The sequence below is a fragment of the Chiloscyllium plagiosum genome, unplaced genomic scaffold, assembly GCF_037043375.1.
Source record: "Chiloscyllium plagiosum isolate Xiang-an unplaced genomic scaffold, Cpla_swu_hap1 HiC_scaffold_44, whole genome shotgun sequence".
NCBI classification, from domain to species: domain Eukaryota; kingdom Metazoa; phylum Chordata; class Chondrichthyes; order Orectolobiformes; family Hemiscylliidae; genus Chiloscyllium; species Chiloscyllium plagiosum.
The window spans coordinates 4,518,950-4,544,122 of record NW_028270182.1 but is presented as its reverse complement, the minus strand read 5'-3'; the positions used below and the strand labels follow the sequence as shown (position 1 = coordinate 4,544,122).

Sequence of the window (25,173 nt, the reverse complement as noted above, 5' to 3'; positions counted from 1 at the left end):
AGAATCAGATGGGGAGGACTAATGCTATTGTACATGAAGCAGACGTAGGCAATACTGCTCCGATAAAACAACACCCCTATCGGCTTAATCCTCTCAAAGCCAGACAGGTCCAGATGGAGGTGGAGGCCATGCTCAACGAGAACATCATCGAACCATGCCAGAGTGAGTGGGGTTCACCGATCGTCTTAGTTCCTAATCCGGATGGGACTCAATGCTTCTATTGGATTATTGGAATGTCAACGCTGTTGCAGAATCAGACTCCTATCCAATTCCTCGATTGGACAGCTATATTGAGAAAGTTGGACACGCCAGTTACATCACCAAGTTGGACGTAATGCGTGGTTACTGCGAAATAAATTTCTGCATTTGTAACCCCGAATGGCTTATATCAGTTTAAAGTGATGCCCTTTGGAATGAAAAATGCACCCGCTGCATTCCAAAGCCTCATGAACAGAGTATGTGGCTGGGTTAACAAACTGCAGTCTATTTGGACAATGTAGTGATCTTTAGTAAGTCCTGGAAAGATCACATGGTACAGTTGGCAGAGATCTTTGAACAACCACAAAAAGCAAAACTGGTGATAAATTTAAATAAAACTGAATTCGTGAAAGCAGAGGTGACATTCTTGGGACGTAACATCGGACATGGAAGGTTGACCCCAAGGAACGCGAAGACGAAGGCCATTGAGGAATTTCCACGACTAATCTCGAAGAAAGAGGTGCTTCGATTCTTCAGGCTCGGCGGATTCTATCGGAAGTTTATTCCAAACTTCAGCAGTGTAGTGGCACAGTTAACCGATTTGCTGAAGAAGAACAAAGTTTCGGTGGACAGAACCATGTCAGGAGGCATTCGACCATTTGAAATCGATATGCTACACCAAACTTTTCAAAACCTTTTAAAATCGCCATCGATGCTAGTGACACAGGAGTTGGAGCTGTACTCCTACAGGAGGATGAGGATGGGATTGAGCTGCCCGTTGGTTACTTTTCGAAGAAGATCAACATCCGCCAGAGGAAATATTCCACGGTCAAAAGAGAGCTGTTGAGTTTGGTTTTACAACATTTTAATGTGTATGTCATGAACAATGTGCTGGAGTCAGTGGTGTACACGGGTCACAATCCGCTTACATTCTTAGAACGCTTTAAAGACAAGAATATGAGACTATTTCGTTGGAGTCTTACGTTGCAGACTTAATTTAAAAATCGTTCATGTTGTGGGTTGCAAGAATGTACTCACATACATGTTATCTTGGATTTAACTGATAAGGTTTGGATGAGATGTGTATTTATTTAATGTTGTATTGGAAGAAGTTAAGGTGAACTTAGATTAAAGTTATCGGTATGTTAGGGTAATGTGTTTAAAGAATAGAAAAAAACGAAGCCATTTTTTCATTATGATGGTTCATTTTTTCTTAAGGGGAGGTGTTATGAAGGTGTAGAAGTATACTGTACCTTTAAGAGAGTGAAGGATTTAGCAAGCACAGAGTGCTGGGGAATTTACAATGTGACATTTGGTCCAGCAGCTAGCAATACCTGGATTGCCAAGAGGCAAAAACACATTCATATTCGGCCAATCAGTTTAAATTATGCCCCAAAATACCAACCTCAAATCAAGTTTGAATTTAGTATATTGACAATATTAAAAACCAATAAACAATCCAATGCTTTGGGATCTCAGACTGGGAAAAATTGAGCAGTTTAGGGGAGAGCTGCCAAGCCACCAGCATGTACAGACTTCCTGAAACACAGCTCTGTTAAAGGTATCTTTATCTATCAATGACCTGTGAAACAGAAATCCCAAAGGAGAAGAAACTCTACAGAGGAAAATACAAAGGAAATATTTGACAGCTGCCTGGTTTTGAAATTTGGATTTCTGGTAAATCTTAATCAGGGGTTTTATCGGACTAGTATTAAAGGATAATTAACTAACAACTATTTACAACTCCTTCCTCTAACCTATCTTTTACTTTCCTTTCTATATTATACTTTAAGAAATAAAGTTGTTATTTTTTACTTCAAGTAGTTCTTGGCCTCTCAAATTTTCACAAATTACTGCACGGGGTAAATCCTTTCTATGTTGCTGCTTTAAATTAGTTGGGGGGGGGGGGGGGGTGGGGGAGGTGGTGGTGGTTAACCCATGTCATAACAAGAACAAGAGGAGACCTACTTGCGGTATATAAGATTCTAAAGGGATTGACAGGTACGTTGAGAGAATGTTCCCTTGTGTGGGGCTAACTGAGAATGAGAGGTAATAGGTTTTTTTTTCATTTCACCTGTTTTCCTAATCAACCTGTTCAGAAATGTTATTATACACCTCTAGAGCAGGTGGGACCTTCAACACGGGTCCCTCAATCCAGGGCTAAGAGGAGGTGATAGGATTAGGATAAGGCGTAGATTTAAAACAGGTGAGCACCGTTCTCTCACACAGTCGTGCATCTGTGGAATCCATTACCCCAGAGTGGGCACACGGACATTGAGTCATCTTAAGGAGGAGATAGAGTTTTAATGAGTGAGGGGTTGAAGGGTTACAGATTGCGGGTAGGAAAGTGGAGTTGAAGCAGAGATAAGTGGAGCCGCGGTCGTGTGAAGTGACTGAATGCCTAATCCTGCTTCTAGTTCTCATGGTTGAGAAGTTATCACTGAATAGTGGATCGTCTCAGCGAAGCCTTCCATTTTGCGTTCATCAGGACAAACACAAGATTCCCAAATTCAAACCATCACAACAATTTCTGGTGTATGGGAAATGAGTTTCCCTCCAATATAAATTACTATGTGTCAGTTTCTAGCAAGATTCAAAATGGAGTCATAGAGATGTACAGCATAGAAATAGACCCTTCCGTTCAACTCGTCCATGCTGACCAGATAGCCTAAATTAATCTAGTCCCATGTGCCAGCATTTCGCCCATATCCCTCCAAACTGTTCCTATTCATCTACCCATCCAGATGCCTTTTAAATGCTGTAATTGTACCAGCCTCCACCATTTCCTCTGGCAGCTCATTCCATACATCCTATCCATTCTCCTCATCATTTTATAAACCTCTATAAGGTCACCCATCAGGCTCCGGTGCTCCAGGGAAAACAGCCCCAGCCTGTTCTGCCTCTCCCATAGCTTAAACCCCACATCCTGGTAAATCTTTTCTGCATCCTTTCAAGTTTCACAACATCATTCTTCTAGCAGGGAGACCAGAACTGAACTCAGTATTCCTAAAGTGGCTTCACCAATGTCCTGTACAGCTGCAACATGACCTCCCAACTCCTGTACTCTGTGCACTGACCAATAACGGAAAGCATACCAAATGCCGCCTTCACTATCCTATCTACCTGCAACTCCACTTTCATGGAACCATGAACCTGCACTCCAGGAGACTTCCCCACAAGGCAGGAGATGTCGAAAGCACCTCCTCGTCAGTTTGGGTAGTGAATTTTCCTGGAATGGGGGATGAGCCAATCAAGTCTGCAGCTTGAAGGGAACTATACTCTTATCACAGGACTGACCAGGAGACATTCCTGTTCACGCTGCTACGTGTCATCGAGTTGATGGTCTTGTCTGTTTGGCTATGTTATAAACTCACCACCTGAAGTTCACCATGAAGCTGGGACCAGGACTACATCTGCAAATACACTCTCTCACACATTCACACAAACACACGCACGCACATACGCATTTTCACACACACACATTCACATTCTCACTTACACATTCTCACACGCACATACACATTCTCACTCGCGCACACACACATTTTCACACACACACATTCACATTCTCACACATACACGTTCTCACACACGCACATACACATTTTCACGCATTCACATTCTCACGCATACACATTCTCACACACTCACATACACTGTCACACACATACACATTCTCACTCACGCACATACAGATTCTCACACATATTCACATTCTCACACGCACAAACACGTTCTCACACGCACATATACATTCTCACTCACATGCACATTCTCACACATTCTCTCACACACGCACATACACATTCTCACGCACATACACATTCTCACATACACATTCTCACACACATACACATTCTCTCACACGTACACACACGCACATACACATTCTCACTCATGCACATACACACATTCTCACACACATACACACTCTCACTCACACACGCACATACACATTCTCACTCTCACACACGCACACATTCTCACTCTCACACACACACACATCCTCACTCTAACATACACATTCTCACACACATGCACTCACACACTCTCTCACACACACACTCTCACACACATTCTCCCTCACACACACCCACTTATCCTCTCTCTCACACACATTCTCACATATACACACACACATACAGTCACTGAGACACACACATTCTCATGCACACATTCTCTCTCTCACACACACATTCTCACACACGCATACATTCACTCACACACACAAACACACACACACTCTGTCAGTCACCCACTGCATGCACACACTGTCTCACGCACACACAGTCTCTCACACACACTCATGCACAGTCTTCTTGCGCACTCTCACAGTCACACATGCACTTTGAAGCAAAGCCATTACATGTGCTCTTGAGCCTTGTCTAGGCTGCACTGTACCAGGCTCATGGGGCCTTTGCTTGGTTCATCACTTAGCCATGGGAAGGTGATGGTGTTGTGGTATTATCGCCGGACTTGTAACCCAGAAACCCTGCTGGGGCCCTCGGTTTGAATCCAGCGCAGTAGATGGCGCAACTTGAATTCAATAAAAATCTGGAATTAAGAGACTAATGACCATGAATCTATTGCCAGAAAAACCCACCTGGATCACTAATATCCTATCGGGAAGGATACTGCCTTACCTGGTCTGGCCTACATGTGGCTGCAGACCCAGAGTCAATGTGGTTGACTCTTAACTGCCCTCTGGGCAATTAGCGATGTGCAAATGCTGCCCCAGTCAGTGCCGGTCTCTTCCTGCGAATGAAGAAAAGAAAATCTGCTCATGGAGTAGACTTGCTGTATGTAACATACCCCGGGGGACTGTGGGTGTAGACTCGAGATTTGGAGTCGGCCTGTATTGGTATTGAATGGCCAGCAGGTGGCAGATGGAGATCATTGTGGGGAAGGGCATTGCAACAGTACAAGTTGACTTCTCATGGAATCATCTACAGCGATGAGATTTGAGAGGCTAATTGAAAAGCTACTCATTTTCCTGTTGGGGTGGTAGGTGTCAGTCAGTCCTGGGGGTGTTTGAGGAAGTTAAGGTGAGAAACCTGACCACTCAGCCCATTGAGTCCACACCGACCCTTCAAACAGCAACACGCACAGACCCACCCCCTTACCCTGTAACCCTGCACTTCCCACAGCTAACCCACTTACCCTATACATCCCTGAACACGATGGGCAATTTAGCATGGCCAATCCACCCTGACCTGCACACATCTGGATTGTGGGAGGAAACCGGAGCACCCAGAGGGAACCCACATACCCGCGGAGGGGCAGAACGTGCAAACCCCACACAGACACAGGCAGTCGCCCGAGGCTGGAATTGAACCTGGGTCCCTGGTGCTGTGAGGCAGCAGTGAGCTAACCACTGTGCCACCCCAAATCATGTGTCTTCCCCCAGACCCTGTTCCAGGAACCACCTTGGATGCCCTGGATGTTTAATTCCAACGTGAGTCGTGTGCAACATCCACAAAATTAGGAGGAAGCAGATACTGTATCGGTGCACTGTACTGACTGGGTTGCTGGTGTGGCAAATTTGGCAATGATGGCAACTTATCTTTTTAAATTATTCATTTGTGTGAGGTGGGTATCACTTGGCAATGCCAGTATTTGTTGCCCATCCCCAATTGCCCTCAGACTGAGTGACTTGCTGGGGCCAATTCCAAAGGCAGTTATTGGCTGTGAATCTGGAGTCACATGTAGGACACACCAGATAAAAGCAGCAGATTGCCTTCCCTCAAGGACATCAGTGAAGCGGCTAGACTTTTACAACAATTGAACAGTGGTTCTGTGATCACCAATAGACTTGTAATTCCAGATTTTTAGTGAGTTTGTGTTTCATCTTCCATCAAACGTGGTCTGTCTGGGTTACTGGTCCAGTAACAAATTCACCACCACCTCCCCGTGTGAGATAAAGTGTTTATGAACAGTGTGTGGACAGCCCTCTGGGTTCCATGGTGTAAATAATTCAATCAGCAGAGGATCCCAGCTTGGATTCAGAAAGCTCTGTCTGTGTGGCTGGTCTCCATTGGAATTACATTAAGCTGTCCTGTGTCTGAAGTGGCAGCGTTGTGTGGCTGGTTTAATCTCACAGCCACCCTTCCAATACAAACCAGCAGAGCCACATGTTCCACCCTAACTCTGTCTGCAGATCCCAGAGTCTGTGGTGAAACAGGGTCTCTGAACTGTCCATCCCTCCCTCTCTCCCCTCAGTCGGGGTGAGGGGAGCCTGGCTCTCTCCCTGTGGCTGTGGCATTAAGGCCCACTGGTCGTATATGACCTCGGCTCACAGACTGAAGACTTTCTAAATCCCGCCCCACCCATCGCAAGCGTAACCCTTTTGCATTTTATAATTCACTGCGTTGCTTTTCAAAGGTGCCCAGGCACTCCGACAGAGTTGGCAACCCTGCCTCACGGGCACAGTGACTCAGTGGTTAGCGCTGCTGCCTCACAGTGCCAAGGATCCGGGTTCGATTCCAGCCTCGGGTGACTGTGTAGAGTTTGCACATTTTCCCCGTGTCTGTGTGGGTTTCCTCCCACATTCCAAAGATGTACAGGTTAGTATGGATTGGCCGTGCTAAATTGTCCCGTAGTGTCCAGGGATGTACAGGCTTGGTGAGTTGGCCATGGGAAATGCAGGACTACAGGGATGAGGGTAGGGGGATGGGTCTGGCTCAGATGCTTTTCGGAGGGTCAGTGTGGACTCGATGGGCTGACTGGTCTCTATCTGCACTGTAAGGATTCCATAGCAATCTTTCAAGAAATGTCCTGGCAAACATGCCTGTCTCCCACCAACAAACACAAACTTACTATCTGCTTTTTGTCATAGAATCCTAGAATCTCTACAGTGTGGAAACAGGCCCTTCAGCCCAACAAGTTTAGACCAGCCCTCTGAAGAGTAACCCACCCAGACCCATTCCCCTATCCTATAGTTACCCCTAACTAATGTACCTAATCTACACATCTTGCTTTGCACTGAATGGCTGCTGAGATTCCTCCAACCACACTTCAAAAACCTACTTCATTGGGCGAGAAATGTTTTTGGAAGATCTGTGTCCATGAAAAGCATAACAGAAATCAAACTAGTCCCTTTTGAATTGAAATAGACAAGCGCGAGAGATTGAGGTACAGATGTAATTGAATGGCGGAATTGGATGGGCTGAACAGACTCTCGCTCCACATCCACACGTCTGCAGTGATTTGGTTGATCAGGTATGAGCTGTGTCATGTTATCACGTGTTTTGGTGGAGTGTGTGTGTGTGTGTAACACTGGCAGATATTTTTCAGTGTCTAGTGTTACCCTGAGGTCACCTTTGCAAATTGTCGTCTGAGTTTCGCAGGAGCAGGTTCTATTTATGGTAACCTGGTTTCCCTGGTGTCTGGCATCACAAGGTCAACTCGTGGCCAGAAGAATGGCTGAGTGGCAAATGACTCCTTGAATAATGTTACTCGTGGTATTTGAAGTGGTTCCTGATTTCAGAAGTCACAGAACACAATGACTAGAGTATTATGATACAGTGGGACCTATCACTTTACTCGGTCTAATTGTAACCCAGACAAGTTTTATTCCCTGAGGTTTTGTGTAATACAGCACAGACCCACAGGCCTGGTGTTTCTTCACCATGCACAACCCTCCTCCCACCCCTCCTTCATCTCGTCCTATCAAAACATTCCTCCTGTTCCTTTCTCCCTTGTGTGTCTATCCAACTTCCTCTGGAATTGTATCAACAGTATTCACTTTGGCCGCTCCCCATGGGAGCGAGATCTAAGTTCTCCTTACTCTCTCCCCATTGGATGTATCTGGGATTACCTGAAATTTAAGGAAGTCTTGTGAGGCAGTGGTAGAATCCCTAACTCTGCGCTAGGAGCCCTGAATTCGAGACCCACTCCAGGACTTGTTAGCGAAGGTTCTTGACGGGGTTCATCCTGGGCAGCTCCGAGACTCTGCGCCGTACCGTCTGTTCCCCAGGACGCACACTGAGACAGACATCGACTGCATCTGGAGAAATCTCAACTTGGTGAAAGCTGTTCTTCGGTCCTGCCGGAAACCTGTTGGTCTTCCAGAGCAAGGAGCTGACCCTGACCAAGTGTTGCACATTCCAGGGTCCAGGACTACGTGCTGAGGGATGCACTTAGGCCTGGGGCAGCTGCTGCCAAAGTGCAGTGGGGAAAGACCACCGTCTGAGGTCCTCTTGCTTCAGTGCATGGAAATATAATCTGGTTCACCCCAGAGATGTCTTTGGTTTGTTTCGATAGAGTCAAACTCCAAGGTTTGTTTGTTTTCTTGATACGCTAATTAGATTAGATTAGATTACTTACAGTGTGGAAACAGGCCCTTCGGCCCAACAAGTCCACACCGACCCGCCGAAGCGCAACCCACCCATACCCCTACATTTACCCCTTACCTAACACTACGGACAATTTAGCATGGCCAATTCACCTAATCTGCATATCTTTGGACTGTGGGAGGAAACCGGAGCACCCGGAGGAAACCCACGCAGACACGGGGAGAATGTGCAAACTCCACACAGTCAGTCGCCTGAGGTGGGAATTGAACCCGGGTTTCTGGCGCTGTGAGGCAGCAGTGCTAACCAGTGCTAATGTACAGAACCAAACTGCATTTCTGACCATGTATGTAGACAAAGATTTTTTTTTGTGTGAATAAAGCATATTTTTGAAATATAAAGACGGTGCGTTGTTAACGCAGCCAAACAGGCAGATTAACAGTCTGCCGCAGTCTGGAAAAATTGGGAGAGATTCACAGTGGATTGAAATCTTAGTCTTGACCATCACTGCCTATGTGTCCAGAATGCAGCGTGCACAAAAACACCTACCATTTTGATTTAGTCAGTTAAATTGCCTGGACCGCCAGCGCGCGTCAGATCGATGTTAACAACACAGGACTGGATTCAGGAGCGCTTTCCTTAACCTTCCCCATGATGGAGATCATGCTGCTGTCTTGGTCCTGCCACCAGAAGAATTGTTATATCCACCACATGCTCACAGGGGAGATGATGACCTAGTGGTATAATTGCTGGACTGTTAATCCAGATCTGCCTGTATTGCTCACAAGACAAAACTTTTCACTGTGCCTCGGTACACGTGACAATAAATTCAATTCAGTTAATGTTCTGGGGAACCCAGGTTCAAATCCTGCTGTGGCAGGTGGTGAATTTGAATTTTTTAAAATAAAAATTCATTCATGGGACGAGGGTATTGCTGGCTCGACCAGCATTTATTGCCCAGAGGGTGGGTAAGAGTCAACCACGTTGCTGTGGGTCTGGAGTCACATGTAGTCCAGGCTGGATAAAGATGGCAGTTTCCTACCACAATGGGAATTAGTGAACAAGATGGGGTTTTCTGACAATCAACAATGGACTCATGGTCACCATTAGATTCTTAACTCCAGATTTGTATTGAATTTGAATTTCACTCCCTGCTCTGGTAGGAATTGAAACAGAGTTCCCAGAACCTTAGGGTAGTCACTGGAATAATAGCCCAATGATAATACCACTAGGTCATCACCTCCATATTGCCTCACTAAAGTATTTAAAACCTTGAATTAAAAGTCTAATGATGACCATGCATCCATTGCCAATTGTCAGAAAACCCTGTCCAGTTCACTAACGTCCTCCAGGGAATGAAACCACCATCCTTACCTGGTCTGGGCCTACATGAAACCACCATCCTTACCTGCTCTGGGCCTACATGAAACGGCCATCCTTACCTGGTCTGGGCCTACATGAAACAGCCATCCTTACCTGGTCTGGGCCTACATGAAACAGCCATCCTTACCTGGTCTGGGCCTACATGAAACAGCCATCCTTACCTGGTCTGGGCCTACATGAAACGGCCATCTTTACCTGGTCTGGGCCTACATGAAACCACCATCCTTACCTGGTCTGGGCCTACATGAAACCACCAACTTTACCTGGTCTGGGCCTACATGTGACTCCAAATGAATACATGTCTCTCTTAACTGCCCTCTATAAATGCTGATTTTTCAGACACCCTCATCCTGTGAATGAATTTAAAAAACACATTTTTTCAGTTTTAGATGCATCATCCAATCACTGTGTTCTTTTCCTATTTTGAAATAAAATCCTGGACCTGTTCATGAGACACTATATTCTGTCTGTTTGACCCCACATCTTCCATATATTACTTCAACCATCTGTTCTGCCCTGGGTCCCAGCCTGCATTACACATTGCAGCGGGCTCTTGGGAAGAAAAACTTTGATTTTACAAGTTTGTTTGGATTTAGTTGCGTACCTCCAGATATTGCTGTATCTGTCTCAGTATAGTAGCTGTAAGAAATGCAGTTTGATCATTTGAGCCTGGCAAATCATGTAATGTAGAATTCATATCCACATTCATAATGTAGAGTCATAGAGATGTACAGCACAGAAACAGACCCTTCGGTCCAACCCGTCCATGCTGACCCAGATATCCCAACCCAATCTAGTCCCACCTGCCAGCACCCGGCCCATATCCCTCCAAACCCTTCCTATTCATATACCCATCCAGATGCCTCTTAAATGTTGCAATTGTACCAGCCTCCACCACTTCCTCTGGCAGCTCATTCCATACACGTACCACCAACAACTTGATTGAGTAGCTTCCTATCAGAAAATAGGAACCAATTACCCTTGTAGGGTCGTGCATTATTTTGCATCTACTTTGCTGGACTCCATAGTTGTAGTCATGTTTACAATGCTATGCATTTCAGTCCGTCCTGTCCTTCAATGAGATTGTGGCTGATCTGATAATCCTCCACTTTCCAGCCTTTCCCCCCCAAAACCCTTGATTCCTGTCCTGATTAAAATCCCGTCTGTCTCAGCCTTGAATACTGAACAGCCCCTCTCTGAAATGGGCAATGATGCCCTCTGCTCCTCGAATCTCCTGCAAGGGGAAACAACTGTTCCCTATCTACCCTGTCAAGATCCATAGGCATCTTATACCCTCAATAGGGTCACCTCTCATGTCTAGAAACAGAAAACCAAAAGAACTGCAGAGCTGGACATCAGAAATTGCTGCAAAACGTTGAACAGGTCTGGCAGCATCTGTGGAGAGAAATTTTGTGTCCGATGTCTCTCCCCCAGAACATCTGATTTCTCTCCAGAGATGCTACCAGACCTGCTGAGCTTTTCCAGCTATTTCCGTTTTTATATCTTTAAACAGAGACTTTGGTGAGGGTGGAGTGGTCGCAGGAATGAGACATCTGTTATAAGGACAGTCACAATGAAACCAGATTATTCTGATTATTATTTATTACGGTAGGACTTTTACAATTAAGGGTAAGGCCTTGGGTGGTGTTAATTTTGCATCATTCCGAAGGTCATCCCTCAACCACCAATCTTTCAAGAGAGTTGGGTAGAGTTGTAGAACCGAGGAGTTCAGTTACATTCAGTTACTTTTCTCCCTGGAGCATCCGAGGCTGATGTGCGACCTTATAGGGGTTTATGAAATAATGAGAGGTATTGGATGTATGTTTGCTTGCTGAGTTGGAAGATTCATTTTCAGACGTTTCGTCACCATACCAGGTAACATCTTCAGTGAGCCTCTGGGCAAAGCACTGGTGGTGTAGCCCGCTTTCTATTTAATGTTTGAGTTTCCTTGGGTTGGTGATGTCATTTCCTGTGGTGATATCATTTCCTATGGTGGTGCAATTTCCTGTTCTGTTTCTCAGAGGGTGGTAAATGGGATCCAAGTCAATATGTTTGTTGATGGAGTTCCGGTTGGAATGCCATGCTTCTAGGAATTCTCGCGCATGTCTCTGATCGGCTTGTCTGAGGATGGAAGTGTGGTCCTTCCTCGTCCGTATGTAAGGATAGTAGTGAGAGAGGGTCATGTCGTTCTGTGGCTAGTTAATGTTCATGTATCTTGGTGGCTAGTTTTCTGTCTGTTTGTCCAATGTAGTGTTTGTTACAGTCCTTACAAGGTATTTTGTAAATTACATTAGTTTTGCTTACTAGGATCTTCCAAGTTCATTAGCTGCTGTTTTAGTGTGTTGGTGGGTTTGTGGGCTACCATGATGCCAAGGGATCTGAGAGGTATAGACAAGGTGCATGGCAGGTGCCTTTTCCCTAGGGTGGGGGATTTCAAGACTGGGGTGTACATTCTTAAGGTGAGAGGAGAGAGATTTAAGAAAGACACGAGGGACCATTTCTTTTATACAGAGGGTGGTTCATGTGTGGAATGAACTTCCAGAGGAAGTGTTGGATGCTGGTACAGTTATAACTTTGAAAAGACTTTTGGATAAGTTCATGAATAAGAAACATTTGGAGGGTCTTGGGCCAGGAGCAGGCAGGTGGGACTAGTTTAGTTTGGGATTATGTTCGACGTGGAGTGGTTGGACCGAAGGGTCTGTTTCCGTTCTGTGTTACTCTATGACTCCTGTGAGCACAGGAGATTAATGGAAAATCTAACCGAAGTGTTGATGAGGGCTGGATTTAAACTCCTTCCAGTGGCAGGACAGTCAGCAGAGAACATGTTGAAGAGACATGAACCAGAGGGGGCAATTTGGAGAGTTGATTCTCAATGCAACAAGTTGTTGTGGTCTGGAATACACTGCCTGGAAGCAGCCACATTGGGAATTCTTGAGAATGAACTGAGCAAAGAGGAGTGGGCTGTGTCAGAGGCATGATGAATTCAGTATGTTCCTGTGCGGGAGACCATCGAGGGTGAATAGCAACCTTTTCCATTAACACTGATCCCACTGCGGTCTCATATTTTGGTTTAGAATCTCCAGGGAGATGCAGGAAACATCCTGCAGACCCTCTCGGCCCAGCAGCCTATGACGGCAGGGACAGAGGAGGGTGGGAACCGAAGGATAGATCGAGCAAGTGCGATCTTGTTGGTCTGAGAGACGAGACGCAGTGGGGCAAGGGAATTCATTTGTCGGTCTCTCTGGTTCATTCACGTTCAACAAGCTCCCCGATAATTGTGTTGAATTTTACAGCCACAGGAGCGGATGTATTTGTCACCAAACATGAGGCACAAACATTTTTGACAAGCAAGAACAGAGAAGCTCTGGTTTCGAGTGGACGACTTGGGAAATGAAACTGAAAGCTAAAAGACATCCTGAGAGTTTAAGTGTGATTAAAACAAACATTCCCCAGGAGCATTACAACAGAAAAACAAGTTCAGATTTTATTTCAAACTGTTGATTTTTTAATAAATGGTGATTCATATATTTTCCCCTTATTTAGCTGGAATTAACATCAATTGCTCCATTGATAAGTCATGATTGACTGGAACAGACACCTTTTGAATTACTGTTGGAGGGTTAGTCCTGAGGGAGTGGGCAATGTCAGAGGATCAGCGCTGAGGGAGCAGGCACTGTCAGAGGATTAGCACTGAGGGAGCGGGCACTGTCAGAGGGTCAGCGCTGAGGGAGTGGGCACTGTCGGAGGGTCAGCGCTGAGGGAGCAGGCACTGTCAGAGGGTCAGCGCTGAGGGATGGCCGCACTGTTGGAGGGTCAGAGGTGAGAGAGTGCTGCATTGTCAGAGGGTCAATGCTGAGGGAGTGGGTCCTGGTCAGAGAGTTAGTGCTGAGAGCGCAGGCACCATCAGAGGGTCAGTGCTGAGGGAGGGCTGCACTGTCAGAGGGTTAGTGCTGAGAGCGCAGGCACCATTCAGAAGGTCAGTGCTGAGGGAGGACCGCACTGTTGGAGGGTCAGCGCTGAGGGAGCGGGCACTGTTGAAGGGTCAGTGCTGATGGAGGGCTGCATGCTGAAGGGTCAGCGCTGAGGGAGCAGGCACTGTCAGAGGGTCAGCGCTAATGGAGCGGGCACTGTCGGACAGTCAGCGCTGAGGGAGTGGGTACTGTCGGAGGGTTAGTGCTGAGGGAGTGAGCACTGTCAGAGGGTTAGTGCTGAGGGAGTGGGCACTATCAGAGGGTCAGTGCTGAGGGAGTGAGCACTGTCAGAGGGTCAGTGCTGAGGAAATGGGCACTATCGGAGGATTAGTGCTGAGAGAGCAGGCAGTGTCAGAGGGTTAGTGCTGAAGGAGTGGGCACTGTTGGAGGATCAGTGCTGAGGGAGTGCTGCACTGTCAGAGGTTCAGTGCTGTGGAGTGCTGCAGTTTTGGAGGGTTCATTGGAGCTGGTACTGTTAGATGATCAGTGTTGAGGGAGTGGGCACTGTTGGAGGGTCAGTGCTGAGGGAGTGCTGCACTATCAGAGGGTCAGTGCTGAGGGAGTTCGGCACTGTCAAAAGTCCTTAATTGATGGAAATCCTGCATTTAGAATCGACTGTGTGGAACTTGTACTAATGGTTACCAAGCAACCCTCTCTGTACTTGGTTTCTGTTTTACAAACCTAGGAACTCAAAAGAAACAGAAACTCGATACAGTAAGACACACTCTTGCTCAGTTGAAGTTCTTCAGAACCTAAGAAACTTTCCAAACCTCAGTATTTGGACTAATTTACCTACCCAGTTGAAGCCCATCTTCCACCAGTCTCTGCATTTGATGTTTTTCAATTAAAAAAAAACAATAGAATTTGATGTACTCTCACAGCCCAGTCACAACAAAAATGGCTGGAGAAATACAGCAGGTCTGGAAACATGTGAAAAAACAGTCATTGTTTCTGTGGAGAAATGAGATGGTATGTGTTCTTAAAAGTGCTGATTAAAAGCAATCTATACGGAATCTCAGTGTGATTTGATTTTGTTAGTTACCATAACAAAACTCAAATAACACCTTTACCATTGTTGAACCTTCCCAACCACTTTATGAGGACATTTTAAGAACATAATTGGTACATTATCAAAACATTTGACACTGAGCCACGTAAGCAATATTTAGACAGGTGGCTGAAAGCTGTGTTGAATAAGTTTTCAGGAGCGTCTCAGAGGAGTGAGAGGTTTAGAGTGGGATTCCTATAGCTACGGGCACACACGGTCACCAATGAAAATCTGAGGGTGCTGTAGCGGACAGAATTGAAGGAGAAAGGAGATCTGGAAGGGTTGTAGAACTGGACAATGTCATAGCGATAGGGACAGTCCTATAGAGACATTTAAGCTGACTGGACTGAGAGAAATATATTTTATATTGGGCAGAGGGGTAGGGAACACTGATGCAAGTTTATTAGAGTCATAAAGCTGTGTACCACGGAAACAGACCCTTTGGCCTGGCCAATATTTGTTGCCCATCCCCATTGCTCTTGAACTGAAGAGCCAACCACATTATTGTTGGCCTGCAGTCACACGTAGGCCAGGCTGGAGATGGATATTAGTGATCTGAAGTCGCATTCAGCAATGCCATAACTTAGGAGTGTGGCAGAGGCGGGAACTTCAACAGGGAATTGGCTAATTATCTGAAGAGAAAGGATTTCCGGAATAAAGGTGGGAGAGTAGCTCAAGCCAAGTTGCTCAAATAGGGGAGGGAATGGAAGCTCCACACTCATTGCGACTATTCCCTAAGGCTACCACGGTAATTGTGGAACCGGTGAGTGGGTGGGTGGGTGCAGAAAGGGAGACCAAACTCAGAACACCAGAGCAGCTTCAATAGAAACTTAATGGAGACTCTCCACCTGAGACAGGGCCATTCATAAATCCTTTCATCGCTGGGGAGGTGAGAAACGACGTGCTGACAGACCAATCAGAGCCCGATGGGCACAGATTGGTCATTAGCTTGGCCGTCTGTCCAATCGGAAACGGCCAGGGTGGGTCCAATGGTTTGAATGTCGGTCAGACCATCCAATCGGGAGTGGTCATGGGCAGAGGCGCCGCGCGACCGGGCCGTTAACTGCAATTGACAGCACCTCAGTCCATTCATAGAGTCCGGGGACGGCGGAGTGGGCGGAGGTCAACCAATCGTCGTCGAGAGGAGGCGGGTCCTCCAGCACCCGCGCGCCTCCCCCCATTTACGAACAAACATCCACCCTGTCCGGTCCGCACCAACGGACTTTCCAGGAATTCGCCCAGCGACCAATGGGGGAGGGGCACAGGGCGTCGCGTCCAATCGGCGGGGCGCTACCTGGGGAGGGCGGGCGTTCGGGTACGATCGACGGCCATACGGACCAGTGGAAAGGGCGTTTGTGTGTGATGGATGGCGGATAGCGACCAACGGGCGCGACGGGATGAGCAAAGCGGTAAGCGATTGGTCGGACATGGCGTCCAATGAGAGGCAAGAGACCGGGGGGCGGGTCGGAGACTGGTGGAGGGGGCGGGGCGGTTTTTTTTAATAACCGGAGCCGAGCGGCCGCGAGGGTTTTTTTTTCTCTCGTCCGTCGCTGTCCCGTCGGTGAGGGCTCTCCCTTCCCCCGGTCCCCGTCACCCCCACCCCCACCCCGAGCCCGGCCGCCTGGCTGGAAGGCGGGCAGGCAGCGCCATGGACGGGCTGGCCGTGGAGGTGCGCGGCTCGAATGGCGCTTTCTACAAGGTGAGGCGAGCTGCCGGCGGAGCGGACTCCAGGCTCAGGCTGCGGCCTAGTGTCTGAGGGCAGGGCCGGGCCGGGCCGGGCCGGGGACGGGGCACGCCGCTCGTGTTCACACCCGGCTCGGGGGAGGGGCGGCGGGGGGCAATGCGGTGGCTGTTGGGATCGACGGGCCCCTTGGACCCCTCACCCCCCACACACTCCCTCCACCCAACCCCCCACCCCACCCCCCACCCCAACCCTCACCCACTCGTCCCCCTCACCCTCCTCAACCCCCACCTCCCACCCACCCCCACCCCACCCACCCTCACCCCCTCCACCCACCCCCTCACCCCACACACTCCCTCCACCCAACCCCCCACCCCCCCCACCCCAACCCTCACCCACTCGTCCCCCTCACCCTCCTCAACCCCCACCTCCCACCCACCCTCACCCCCTCCACCCACCCCCTCACCCCACACACTCCCTCCACCCAACCCCCCACCCCCCCCACCCCAACCCTCACCCACTCGTCCCCCTCACCCTCCTCAACCCCCACCTCCCACCCACCCTCACCCCACCCACCCTCACCCCCTCCACCCAACCCCCCACCCCAACCCTCACCCTCCTCAACCCCCACCCCTCCCACATACCCCACCATCACCACCCCACATCCCTCCCCCACCCACCTCAACCCTCACACCCCTCACCTCACCCATCCCTCATACCCCCCACCCACCTCAACCCTCACCCCCCCCCCCCCCCCCACATCTCATTGGAGGCACCAGCCCTTGCTAAGGGTGTAAAGACATGGGGGAAGTGCAGTACCAAATCACCATTGACTTTGTTCCTTATTGGGATGTGGAATCATTGGCTGGGCCAACATTTCTTGCCCATCCCTAGTTGCCCTTGAGAAGTGTTGAGTTGCTGCTTTGAATCGCTGCAGTCCATGAGGAGTGGCTGCACCCACAATGTGGTTAGGGAGGGATTTTGACCCAGTGGTACTGAAGGGCTGGTGCTATTTCCAGGTCAGGATTGTGAGAACCTTGGTGGGGAATTTGCTGGAGGTGATGTTCCCATTTAAATGCAGTCCCAATCCTTCTCAATAGTAGAGTTTGTGCAGATAGAAGATGCAGTCTAAGTATCCTTGTCTGTAGCTGGGTATGCACTACTACTACTACTACTATTACTGAGTGGGGGTGGAAAGAATGGATGTTGTAAGTTGTGGTGGGATGTCATTCAAGTGGGCCTGTTTTATCCTGCTTTATGGAACCAAGCTGTTTGTGTTAGATCGTTGAATACTTTGTCTCCTCAACATGTACCTTGTGGGAAGGATTTGGCAAGCAGGAGACTGGAATGGCTGGGTTGGTTTTGTTCTGTTTGTTTCCTCGATAGGACATACCCAGATGCTTTTTGACATCTACCTGATAAAGTTAATGTTGGTTCGGCTCTAGTACAGCTCTGCTAGAGGTTTCACTAGTTCTGTTGGGTATAACAGATGGTAGTCGAGTCCTCCAGTGTTTACTGAATCCAATGGATTCAGACATTACTTGATGCCATGCGTGAATTAAGTTAGCTGAAGTAATTACTGGTTTCTGTAATGGTTGGAGGTTGATGGATCATACAATATTATAAGCAGGAGGAGGCCATTTGGGTCTTTTATGATTTTTCAGGAAGATCATGAGTCATCTGCCTGTTTCAGATTCCACATTCCATGTACCTTGGTAATGTTAGATTCTCCTGCTTAACAGGAATCTATCTCCAAGATATTTTAACGACTTTGCCAGCACCTGAGGCAGAACTAAACTTTATACAACACTGGGTTTCTGCTCTTCAATGTCTAAATGTTTGACCCTTAGTTGCTGATTTGTCATCCTGAATTGCTGCAGTCTGAGATGTAGGAATACATAGTACAGTACTGTAAGTGCAGTTCAGGATTTTGACCCAGCCACACTGCAAGAGTCAGAGATGTACAGCATGGAAACAGACCCTTCGGTCCAACCCGTCCATGCCAACCAGATATTCCCAACTGAATCTAGTCCCGCCTGCCAGCACCCGGCCCATATCCCTCCAAACCCTTCCTATTCATATACCCATCCAAATGTCTTTTAAATGCTGTAGTTGTACCAGCCTCCACCACTTCCTCTGGGCAGCTCATTCCATACCACCCTCTGAGAATGCAATATATTTCCAAGTCAGGATAGTGGGAGGCCTGAAGTTGGGTATTTCCATCTGTCCTACTGCCCTTGTCCTTACTGGTATGGTTATAGGATTGTCTAAGAAGGTTTGGTTAATTTATAGTGTATCAGTGGATGGTGCACTCTGTTGTTATACATTGGAAGTGAAGGGTGTGGATGTGGTGCCAGTCAAGCGGATGCTTTTGTTGGAGCTGCACTCATCCAGGTAAGTGGGGAGTATTCCATCAAACTCCATGGAGCCTTTTTGAAATAGTGGAGACTTGGGAAGCAACTTACTTTCAAGGTCGCCAACTTTGACCTGCTCTTGTAGCCACCCTTTCTGTAGCTAGCGTTCACTTGCTGGTCAGCAGTAGCCCCAGGTTGTTGTGAGGGATTTAGTGATGGCAATGCCATTACACTTCAAAGTAACGTTAGCTTTGTTTTTGTTTTGAGGTGGTGTGAATGTTATTTTCCACTTGTCAGCCCAAGCTTGATAGCTTCCAGATCTTGCTGCATTTACTATGGACTCTTCAGTATCTGAAGAGTTGAGTGGTGCTGAACACTGTGCAATCATCAGCGAATATCCCTACATCTCATCTTTCTGATTCAGGGAAGATCATTGAAGCAATTGAAGATGGTTGGGACTAAGTCTACACTGAGGCACAGGTGGGGGAAGGGTTATCGTGACAACATTGGACAGGAGCCAGAGAAATTAGATTGGGATGGCAGTTGAGGTAAATTCACAGGAGACAAATCCAATTGGCTGGAATGTTCCTGTTGGGATGAAAGACAAGATGGCAAGCTTCAGAAATCTTGGATGACAAGCCATAAAAGGTTGATCAGAAAATGAAATGGAAGCATATGTAAGGCTTAGGAAACTGATATCAAACAAGCCCCTTGATAAGAAAGGAAGCAGAAAATTTATTGGAAAAGAAATTAGAGCGAGCATGGACCGTGAGCAATGTCTTTGACAAAAAGGATTAAGGAGAATCCCAAGGCACTTTATAGTAGGAACCGGAGGGTGGATCAAGAAAGGCTAGATCCATTCAAGGACAAAAGTGGGAATGTGTCAAGCCAAATGGGTGAGGTCCTGAATGAGTACTTCACGGTCTTCACCAAGGAGAAGGACATGGTTGGTGGCAAGATTAGGGAGGGGCATGATAAGTCCCTAGGGCCCGAATGAGATCTATCCCAGGATACTAATGGAGATAAGGGGGGGAGATTACTGGGGCATTGATAATCTTTGTATATTCTTTAGCCACAGGCAAGGTCACAGGAGCCTGGCAAATAGCTATATTGCTTTAAGGGTGGCAGGAATAATCCAGGATGTTTTAAACTGGTGAGTCTCACATCAGTGGTAGGGAGGTTATTTGAGAAGATTCTCAGGATTTATTTGCATCTGAAGAAGAATGGACTTCTCATGCATCATCAGCATGGCTTTATGCAGGGGAAGGTCTTATATCTCAAACTTGATGGAGTTTCGCGTCACCCTTCCCTCACCTCTGTGTTTGATCAGCTGGGTGATCTTGGCTGAACCCAAACTGAGCACTAATGGACTGGTTAATGCTAACCAAGTGCTCGAGAGCACTGTTGATGACCCCTTTCATCACTCTCCTGATAATTAGGAGTACATTGTGGTGGGGTGGTCATGAGCTGAGTGAATTTGTATTGGAACGGCTTGGCTAGTTCTAGCACATTGTGTTCTTCAGTACTATTGCTAGCATATTGTCAGGACCCATAGTGTTTGCAAGATCCTGTGTCTTCAGCCTTTTTGTGTGTGTTGAATGGGCTGAAGACTGGCATCAGTGATGCTTGGAGCATTTGGAGACTGAGATATCATTCATTTGAAGATTGTTGCATCCTTATCTTGAACACTGATGTACTGGGCTTCCCCAATATTTATGGATAGGCATTTCTGTGAAGGTGCCTCATCTAATGAGTTGTCCACTTGTCCACCAGGATTCACTATCTGTGGCAGAACTGAAGGGCTTGAATCTAAACTGGCTGTGGAATAATTTAATATGACTTGTTACCTATGCTGTTGGCACAGTAGTGTCCCAGTGTTGTAGCTTCACAGGTTAGCACTTCCATTTTTAGCTATGCCTGGTACTGTTCCTAGTATGTACTCTTGCACTCATTGAGCCACGGGTAGATATCCTCTTGGCTTGCTGGTAATTGGGAGGGTTCAGGGTCCAGAGTTCATAAGGCAAGTCTCTTGTGACTGTACACCATTGTTCCATCATCTCTGGGTTAGTTAGGGTGTACCTGTGGTGTTATCTGAGGCACTGCCTGTAATGATTTTGAGAATGTCAGGCAGTTGCTTATACTAGTCTGAAGTGGTTCTCCCAGTGTTGGTGCTGACTCCCAGATGTTCGTAAGGACAACTTTGTAGCATTAACAGGGTTGAGATTGCTCGTCCCTTAGACAATGCCAACTGTCTGTCTGGTTTAATTTCTTTTGAAACATTTTAGTTTGATTTGAGAAGGCAACCATGTTGACCTTGAGTCTGGTGTTGCATGTCGGCCAGACTGGATAAGGATGGCAGATTTCCTTCCCCTAAAGGACATTACAAAGCAGATGGGTTTCTGCAACAATTTTAATTCCAGATTCTTTGAATTCACTTTGCCATCTGTCTTGGTAGGATTCAGATCCACATTGCTTGGGTCCTTAGATTACTAGTCATAGCTTTAGTTCGGTACCATTACCAGGATATAGCAGTATGCTTAGGTGATTACATTTAAATTAGAATTGTTTGCTGGAATGTTTGTATTCTTTCAAGGCATGTGGGTGTTGCTGACTAGGCCAGCATTTATTTACCAGCCCTAGTTGGCCTTGGAGAGCTGCTGCCTTTGTACTGCTGTAGTCTGTCGTGTGCGTGTCATAAAGGGGGTCCCTACACTGTTGTTAATGAGTGATTTCCAGTATTTTGACCAATTGATCATGAAGCAATGGCCACAATGGAGCAAGCCAGGATGGTGAGTGGTTTGGGGGAGGAATTTGCACGTGGTGGTGTACCCGTATCTGCTACCTGGAGTCTTTAAGGCGGGTAGACACCATGGCTTTGGAAGATGCTGTTGGACAAGGATTGGTGAGTTGTTGTAGTGCACTCTTACAGGGTGCATAGTCCCACTGTTAAAGGGCCATGTTTTTCTGATGCCTTTTTGTGAAATACAATTTCTTTCTTGCTTCAGTGAAAGGGGAGAGTCTTCTGTACTGATCCATGTTTTCACCACCTTAAATCAGTTCTGCTCCTGGAAGCTGGCATATGCCACAACCCCATCACAGTACAGAAAGAGGTCATTGATCGCGTTGTGCGTATTCTGAAATTTGGTGCATTGCTCAGGAAACCATGTTCTCTACTACCATGAGTGTTTAATGTACCACACTGACTGCTGATCAGTGCAGCTTGGCACCTCTTCAGACTGGATCAGCTGGGAATTGGGATGCTGAAGGGGACACAATTGGAAGAGCTGACATCTTTAACATCCTGGATGAGGTTATAGACATGGGGGAGGTTATTGGGGCTGAGGGGAGGAGAGGTAGGTGATTATGGACATGGGAAAGGTTATAGGGGTTGGGAGCGGGTTATGGACACTGGGAAGGTTGGAGGGGGTTATGGATGTGGGGAGGGGTTATGGAAATGGCAAAGGTTGTAGGGGCTGAGGCAGGGGTAGGGGCTGAGGGAGGGGGGTTATGGATGTGGGCTGGGGGAGGGAGAGTTATGGGCGCGGGGGTGGGTTGTTGAGCCTGAGGGAGGGGGGGTTGTGGACGCAGGGAGGGTTGGAGGTGCTGAGTGGAGGAGGGTTGTGGACGCGGGGGAGAGTTGTAGGGGCTGAGGGAGGGTGTGTTGTCGACGCAGGGAGGGGGGTGTTGGGGGCTGAGGGAGGGGGGGGGTTGTGTACGCAGGGAGGGGTGTTGGGGTTGTAGGGCGCGGGGAGGGGTTGTTTGGGGCTGAGGGAGGGGGGTTGTGGGCGCGGGGAGGGTTGTTGGGGACTGAGGGAGGGGGGGTTGTGGGCGCGGGGGAGGGTTGGAGGGGCTGAGGGAGGGGGGGTTGTGGGCGCGGGGGAGGGTTGGAGGGGCTGAGGGAGGGGGGTTGTGGGCGCGGGGAGGGTTGGAGGGGCTGAGGGAGGGGGGTTGTGGGCGCGGGGAGGGTTGGGAGGGGCTGAGGGAGGGGGGGTTGTGGGGCGCGGGGGAGGGTTGGAGGGGGAGGGGGTTGTGGGGTGGGTTGTATGTGCTGAGGGGGGTAGGGTTTTGGGCCATGGGGTGGGTTGTAGGGGCAGAAGGGGGAGGGGGTTATGGATGTGGGGGTGGGTTGTAGGGGCTGGAGGGGGGAGGGGGGGTTATGGACGTGGGGGTGGGTTGTAGGGGCTGGAGGGGAAGGGGGGGTTATGGACGTGGGGTGGGTTGTAGGGGCTGGAGAGGGAGGGGGGTTATGGGACGCGGGGAGGGTTGTTGGGGCTGTGGTGGGGTTATGGACATTAGGAGAGTTGTCGGGGTGGGGTAATTGGGCGTGGGGAGGGTCGTAGGTGCTGAGGGTGAATTTATGGATGTGGTGAGGTTGAGGTTATGGACGGATTGAAAACCCATGATGAACATCTTGAAGACAGGGGCTTGTGTGACCGGCAAAAGGGACTAGTGAAAGTTAAGCTGTAAACCATGGTATTAGTGGCCCCTGCATACACAGCATTTACACGGCTGGAAGGTGTGGATTTGGAGTCAAGCCAGAGGCTGCCTGGGCCCTTAGAGAATAATTACGTTTTACTGCGTGGCTGGCTCCCTAATGTTGCTATTGTGATATTTTCTTCCGTCTCTTAGTGAATATTGTGTTTGGGGCCCACGAGAGGTTTCCAGAAAGCCCACCTCATTCTTTGTGCTATGACATGAACGTTTGTGCACACGTTTCCTAACTATGGGCCATGTCATTAATGTCCCTGAAGCTCAGTGATGCAGAGCTCAAACAGCCCAGTCATTTAAACAAACCCCAGCCTTGTTTCTGCTGCCAGTGGCTTCTTGTTCCACAACGTGTACAGATCCTTACCGGATAACGTCTGATGTAAGAGTGCGAACAGAACGAGTGTCCCTGCATATTTTTGAGCAGAATTTGTCGATGGGCCTATATTTTTAGCCAACAGACAAGAGCTGAGGCTTGGTCTGGGCAGAGTTCCAACCAGTGTGGAGCTTCCCCATCCAGGGTGGGGGGAGCGAAGGCCTAGCAGTATTATTGCTAGACTGTTAATCTGGAGACCCAAGGAATGTGCTGGGGACCTGGGTTCAAATTCTGCCATGGCAGATGGTGATATTTGAATGCAATTTCTTAAAGCTAGAATAGGCCCAATGATGACCATGAATCAATCTCTGGAAACTCATCTGGTTCACTGATGTCCTTTAGGGAGGGATACTGCCAATCCTTACCTGGCCTGTCCCTACATGGAACTCCGGACCCATAGCAACATAGTTGACTCTCAACTGCCCTCTGGGATGTGCAGCAAATGCTGGCTCAGCCAACAACGCCCTCACCCTATGAATCAAGAAATAAGAATAACTTACTGTTGAGCACTGCACCCCATGCACCTAAAGGGCCATTTTGAAGCTAAAATTAGGCTTTTGCTGGTGAAAGGGTTAAGCCCTTTGTGGTCCTCTTTCTTGAATCCAATTTCATGATGTGCTACATTGACATCACCCGTAAAGCTGTTCTCCGAACGGAAAGAAATTTGCTATTTTGCTATTTCTAATTTTGCTATTAGACACTCCGGATAACTTCTGTAATGCTGCAACTCAGTGATGGGTTGTGAAGTTTCATGGATTATTTTTCATTTGCATTGAAGTTAACGCATTGCTGAATGAGAGATTGCCCCTGGATTATAGTTATAGGGTGTTTTTCTGGGAGATGGTGTGTTTGCTTCCTTCTGAATTTTTTTTTTAAAAACCCTTTGTGATTAGGGAAGAGAACTTGAACAGGGTTCAGAGCTTCTGAAAGATTTATTTTTGGCCCCCTCCAAGTGCAAAAATATTTTGTTTTCCAAACCAGTTCTGTCAGCATTTGCTTCCCAGCCAGTGTTGAGTTGGGTGTTGTTTGAAAAGGAGTTGTTAACCAGTAACAAATGAAATCCAATCTAGGTGTAAGTGCTTTTGGGCATTGTCTACTAAACAGTTGAAACTACAGTCCTGTGGTTTGATGTTATCTGCCCACTTTGAAGATGCAGGACTGCAATTTAAACAGTTGAATTATCCTTTACCTTCACTGAATATAGTGGTTTTAAAACCAGGAATTCTCCAGCTGTGCTGGGCCCTCACATTTTCTCATGTTGAGTATCATTAAATTGATTTTTTTTTGTAAAAAGAACAAACTATCATTAGTTCTTGTGAAATAATGCCTTTGCCTTATAAAGGTGAAGCCTCTTGAAATCGAAACAATAGAGAATCTTACTGAATT

General features: G+C 47.7%; 1 protein-coding gene across 1 annotated transcript in view; it reads left to right on the top strand.

Moving 5' to 3' along the window:
- The first annotated feature begins 19,701 nt into the window (after positions 1 to 19,701).
- The window catches only part of LOC148136863 (uncharacterized), a 70,573-nt gene continuing 65,101 nt past the window's right edge, over positions 19,702 to 25,173 (top strand). The window contains exon 1 of the mRNA XM_087982837.1: positions 19,702 to 19,879. Within this exon, the coding sequence (XP_087838963.1) occupies positions 19,702 to 19,879 (178 nt within the window). The remainder of the gene's footprint in view (positions 19,880 to 25,173) is intronic.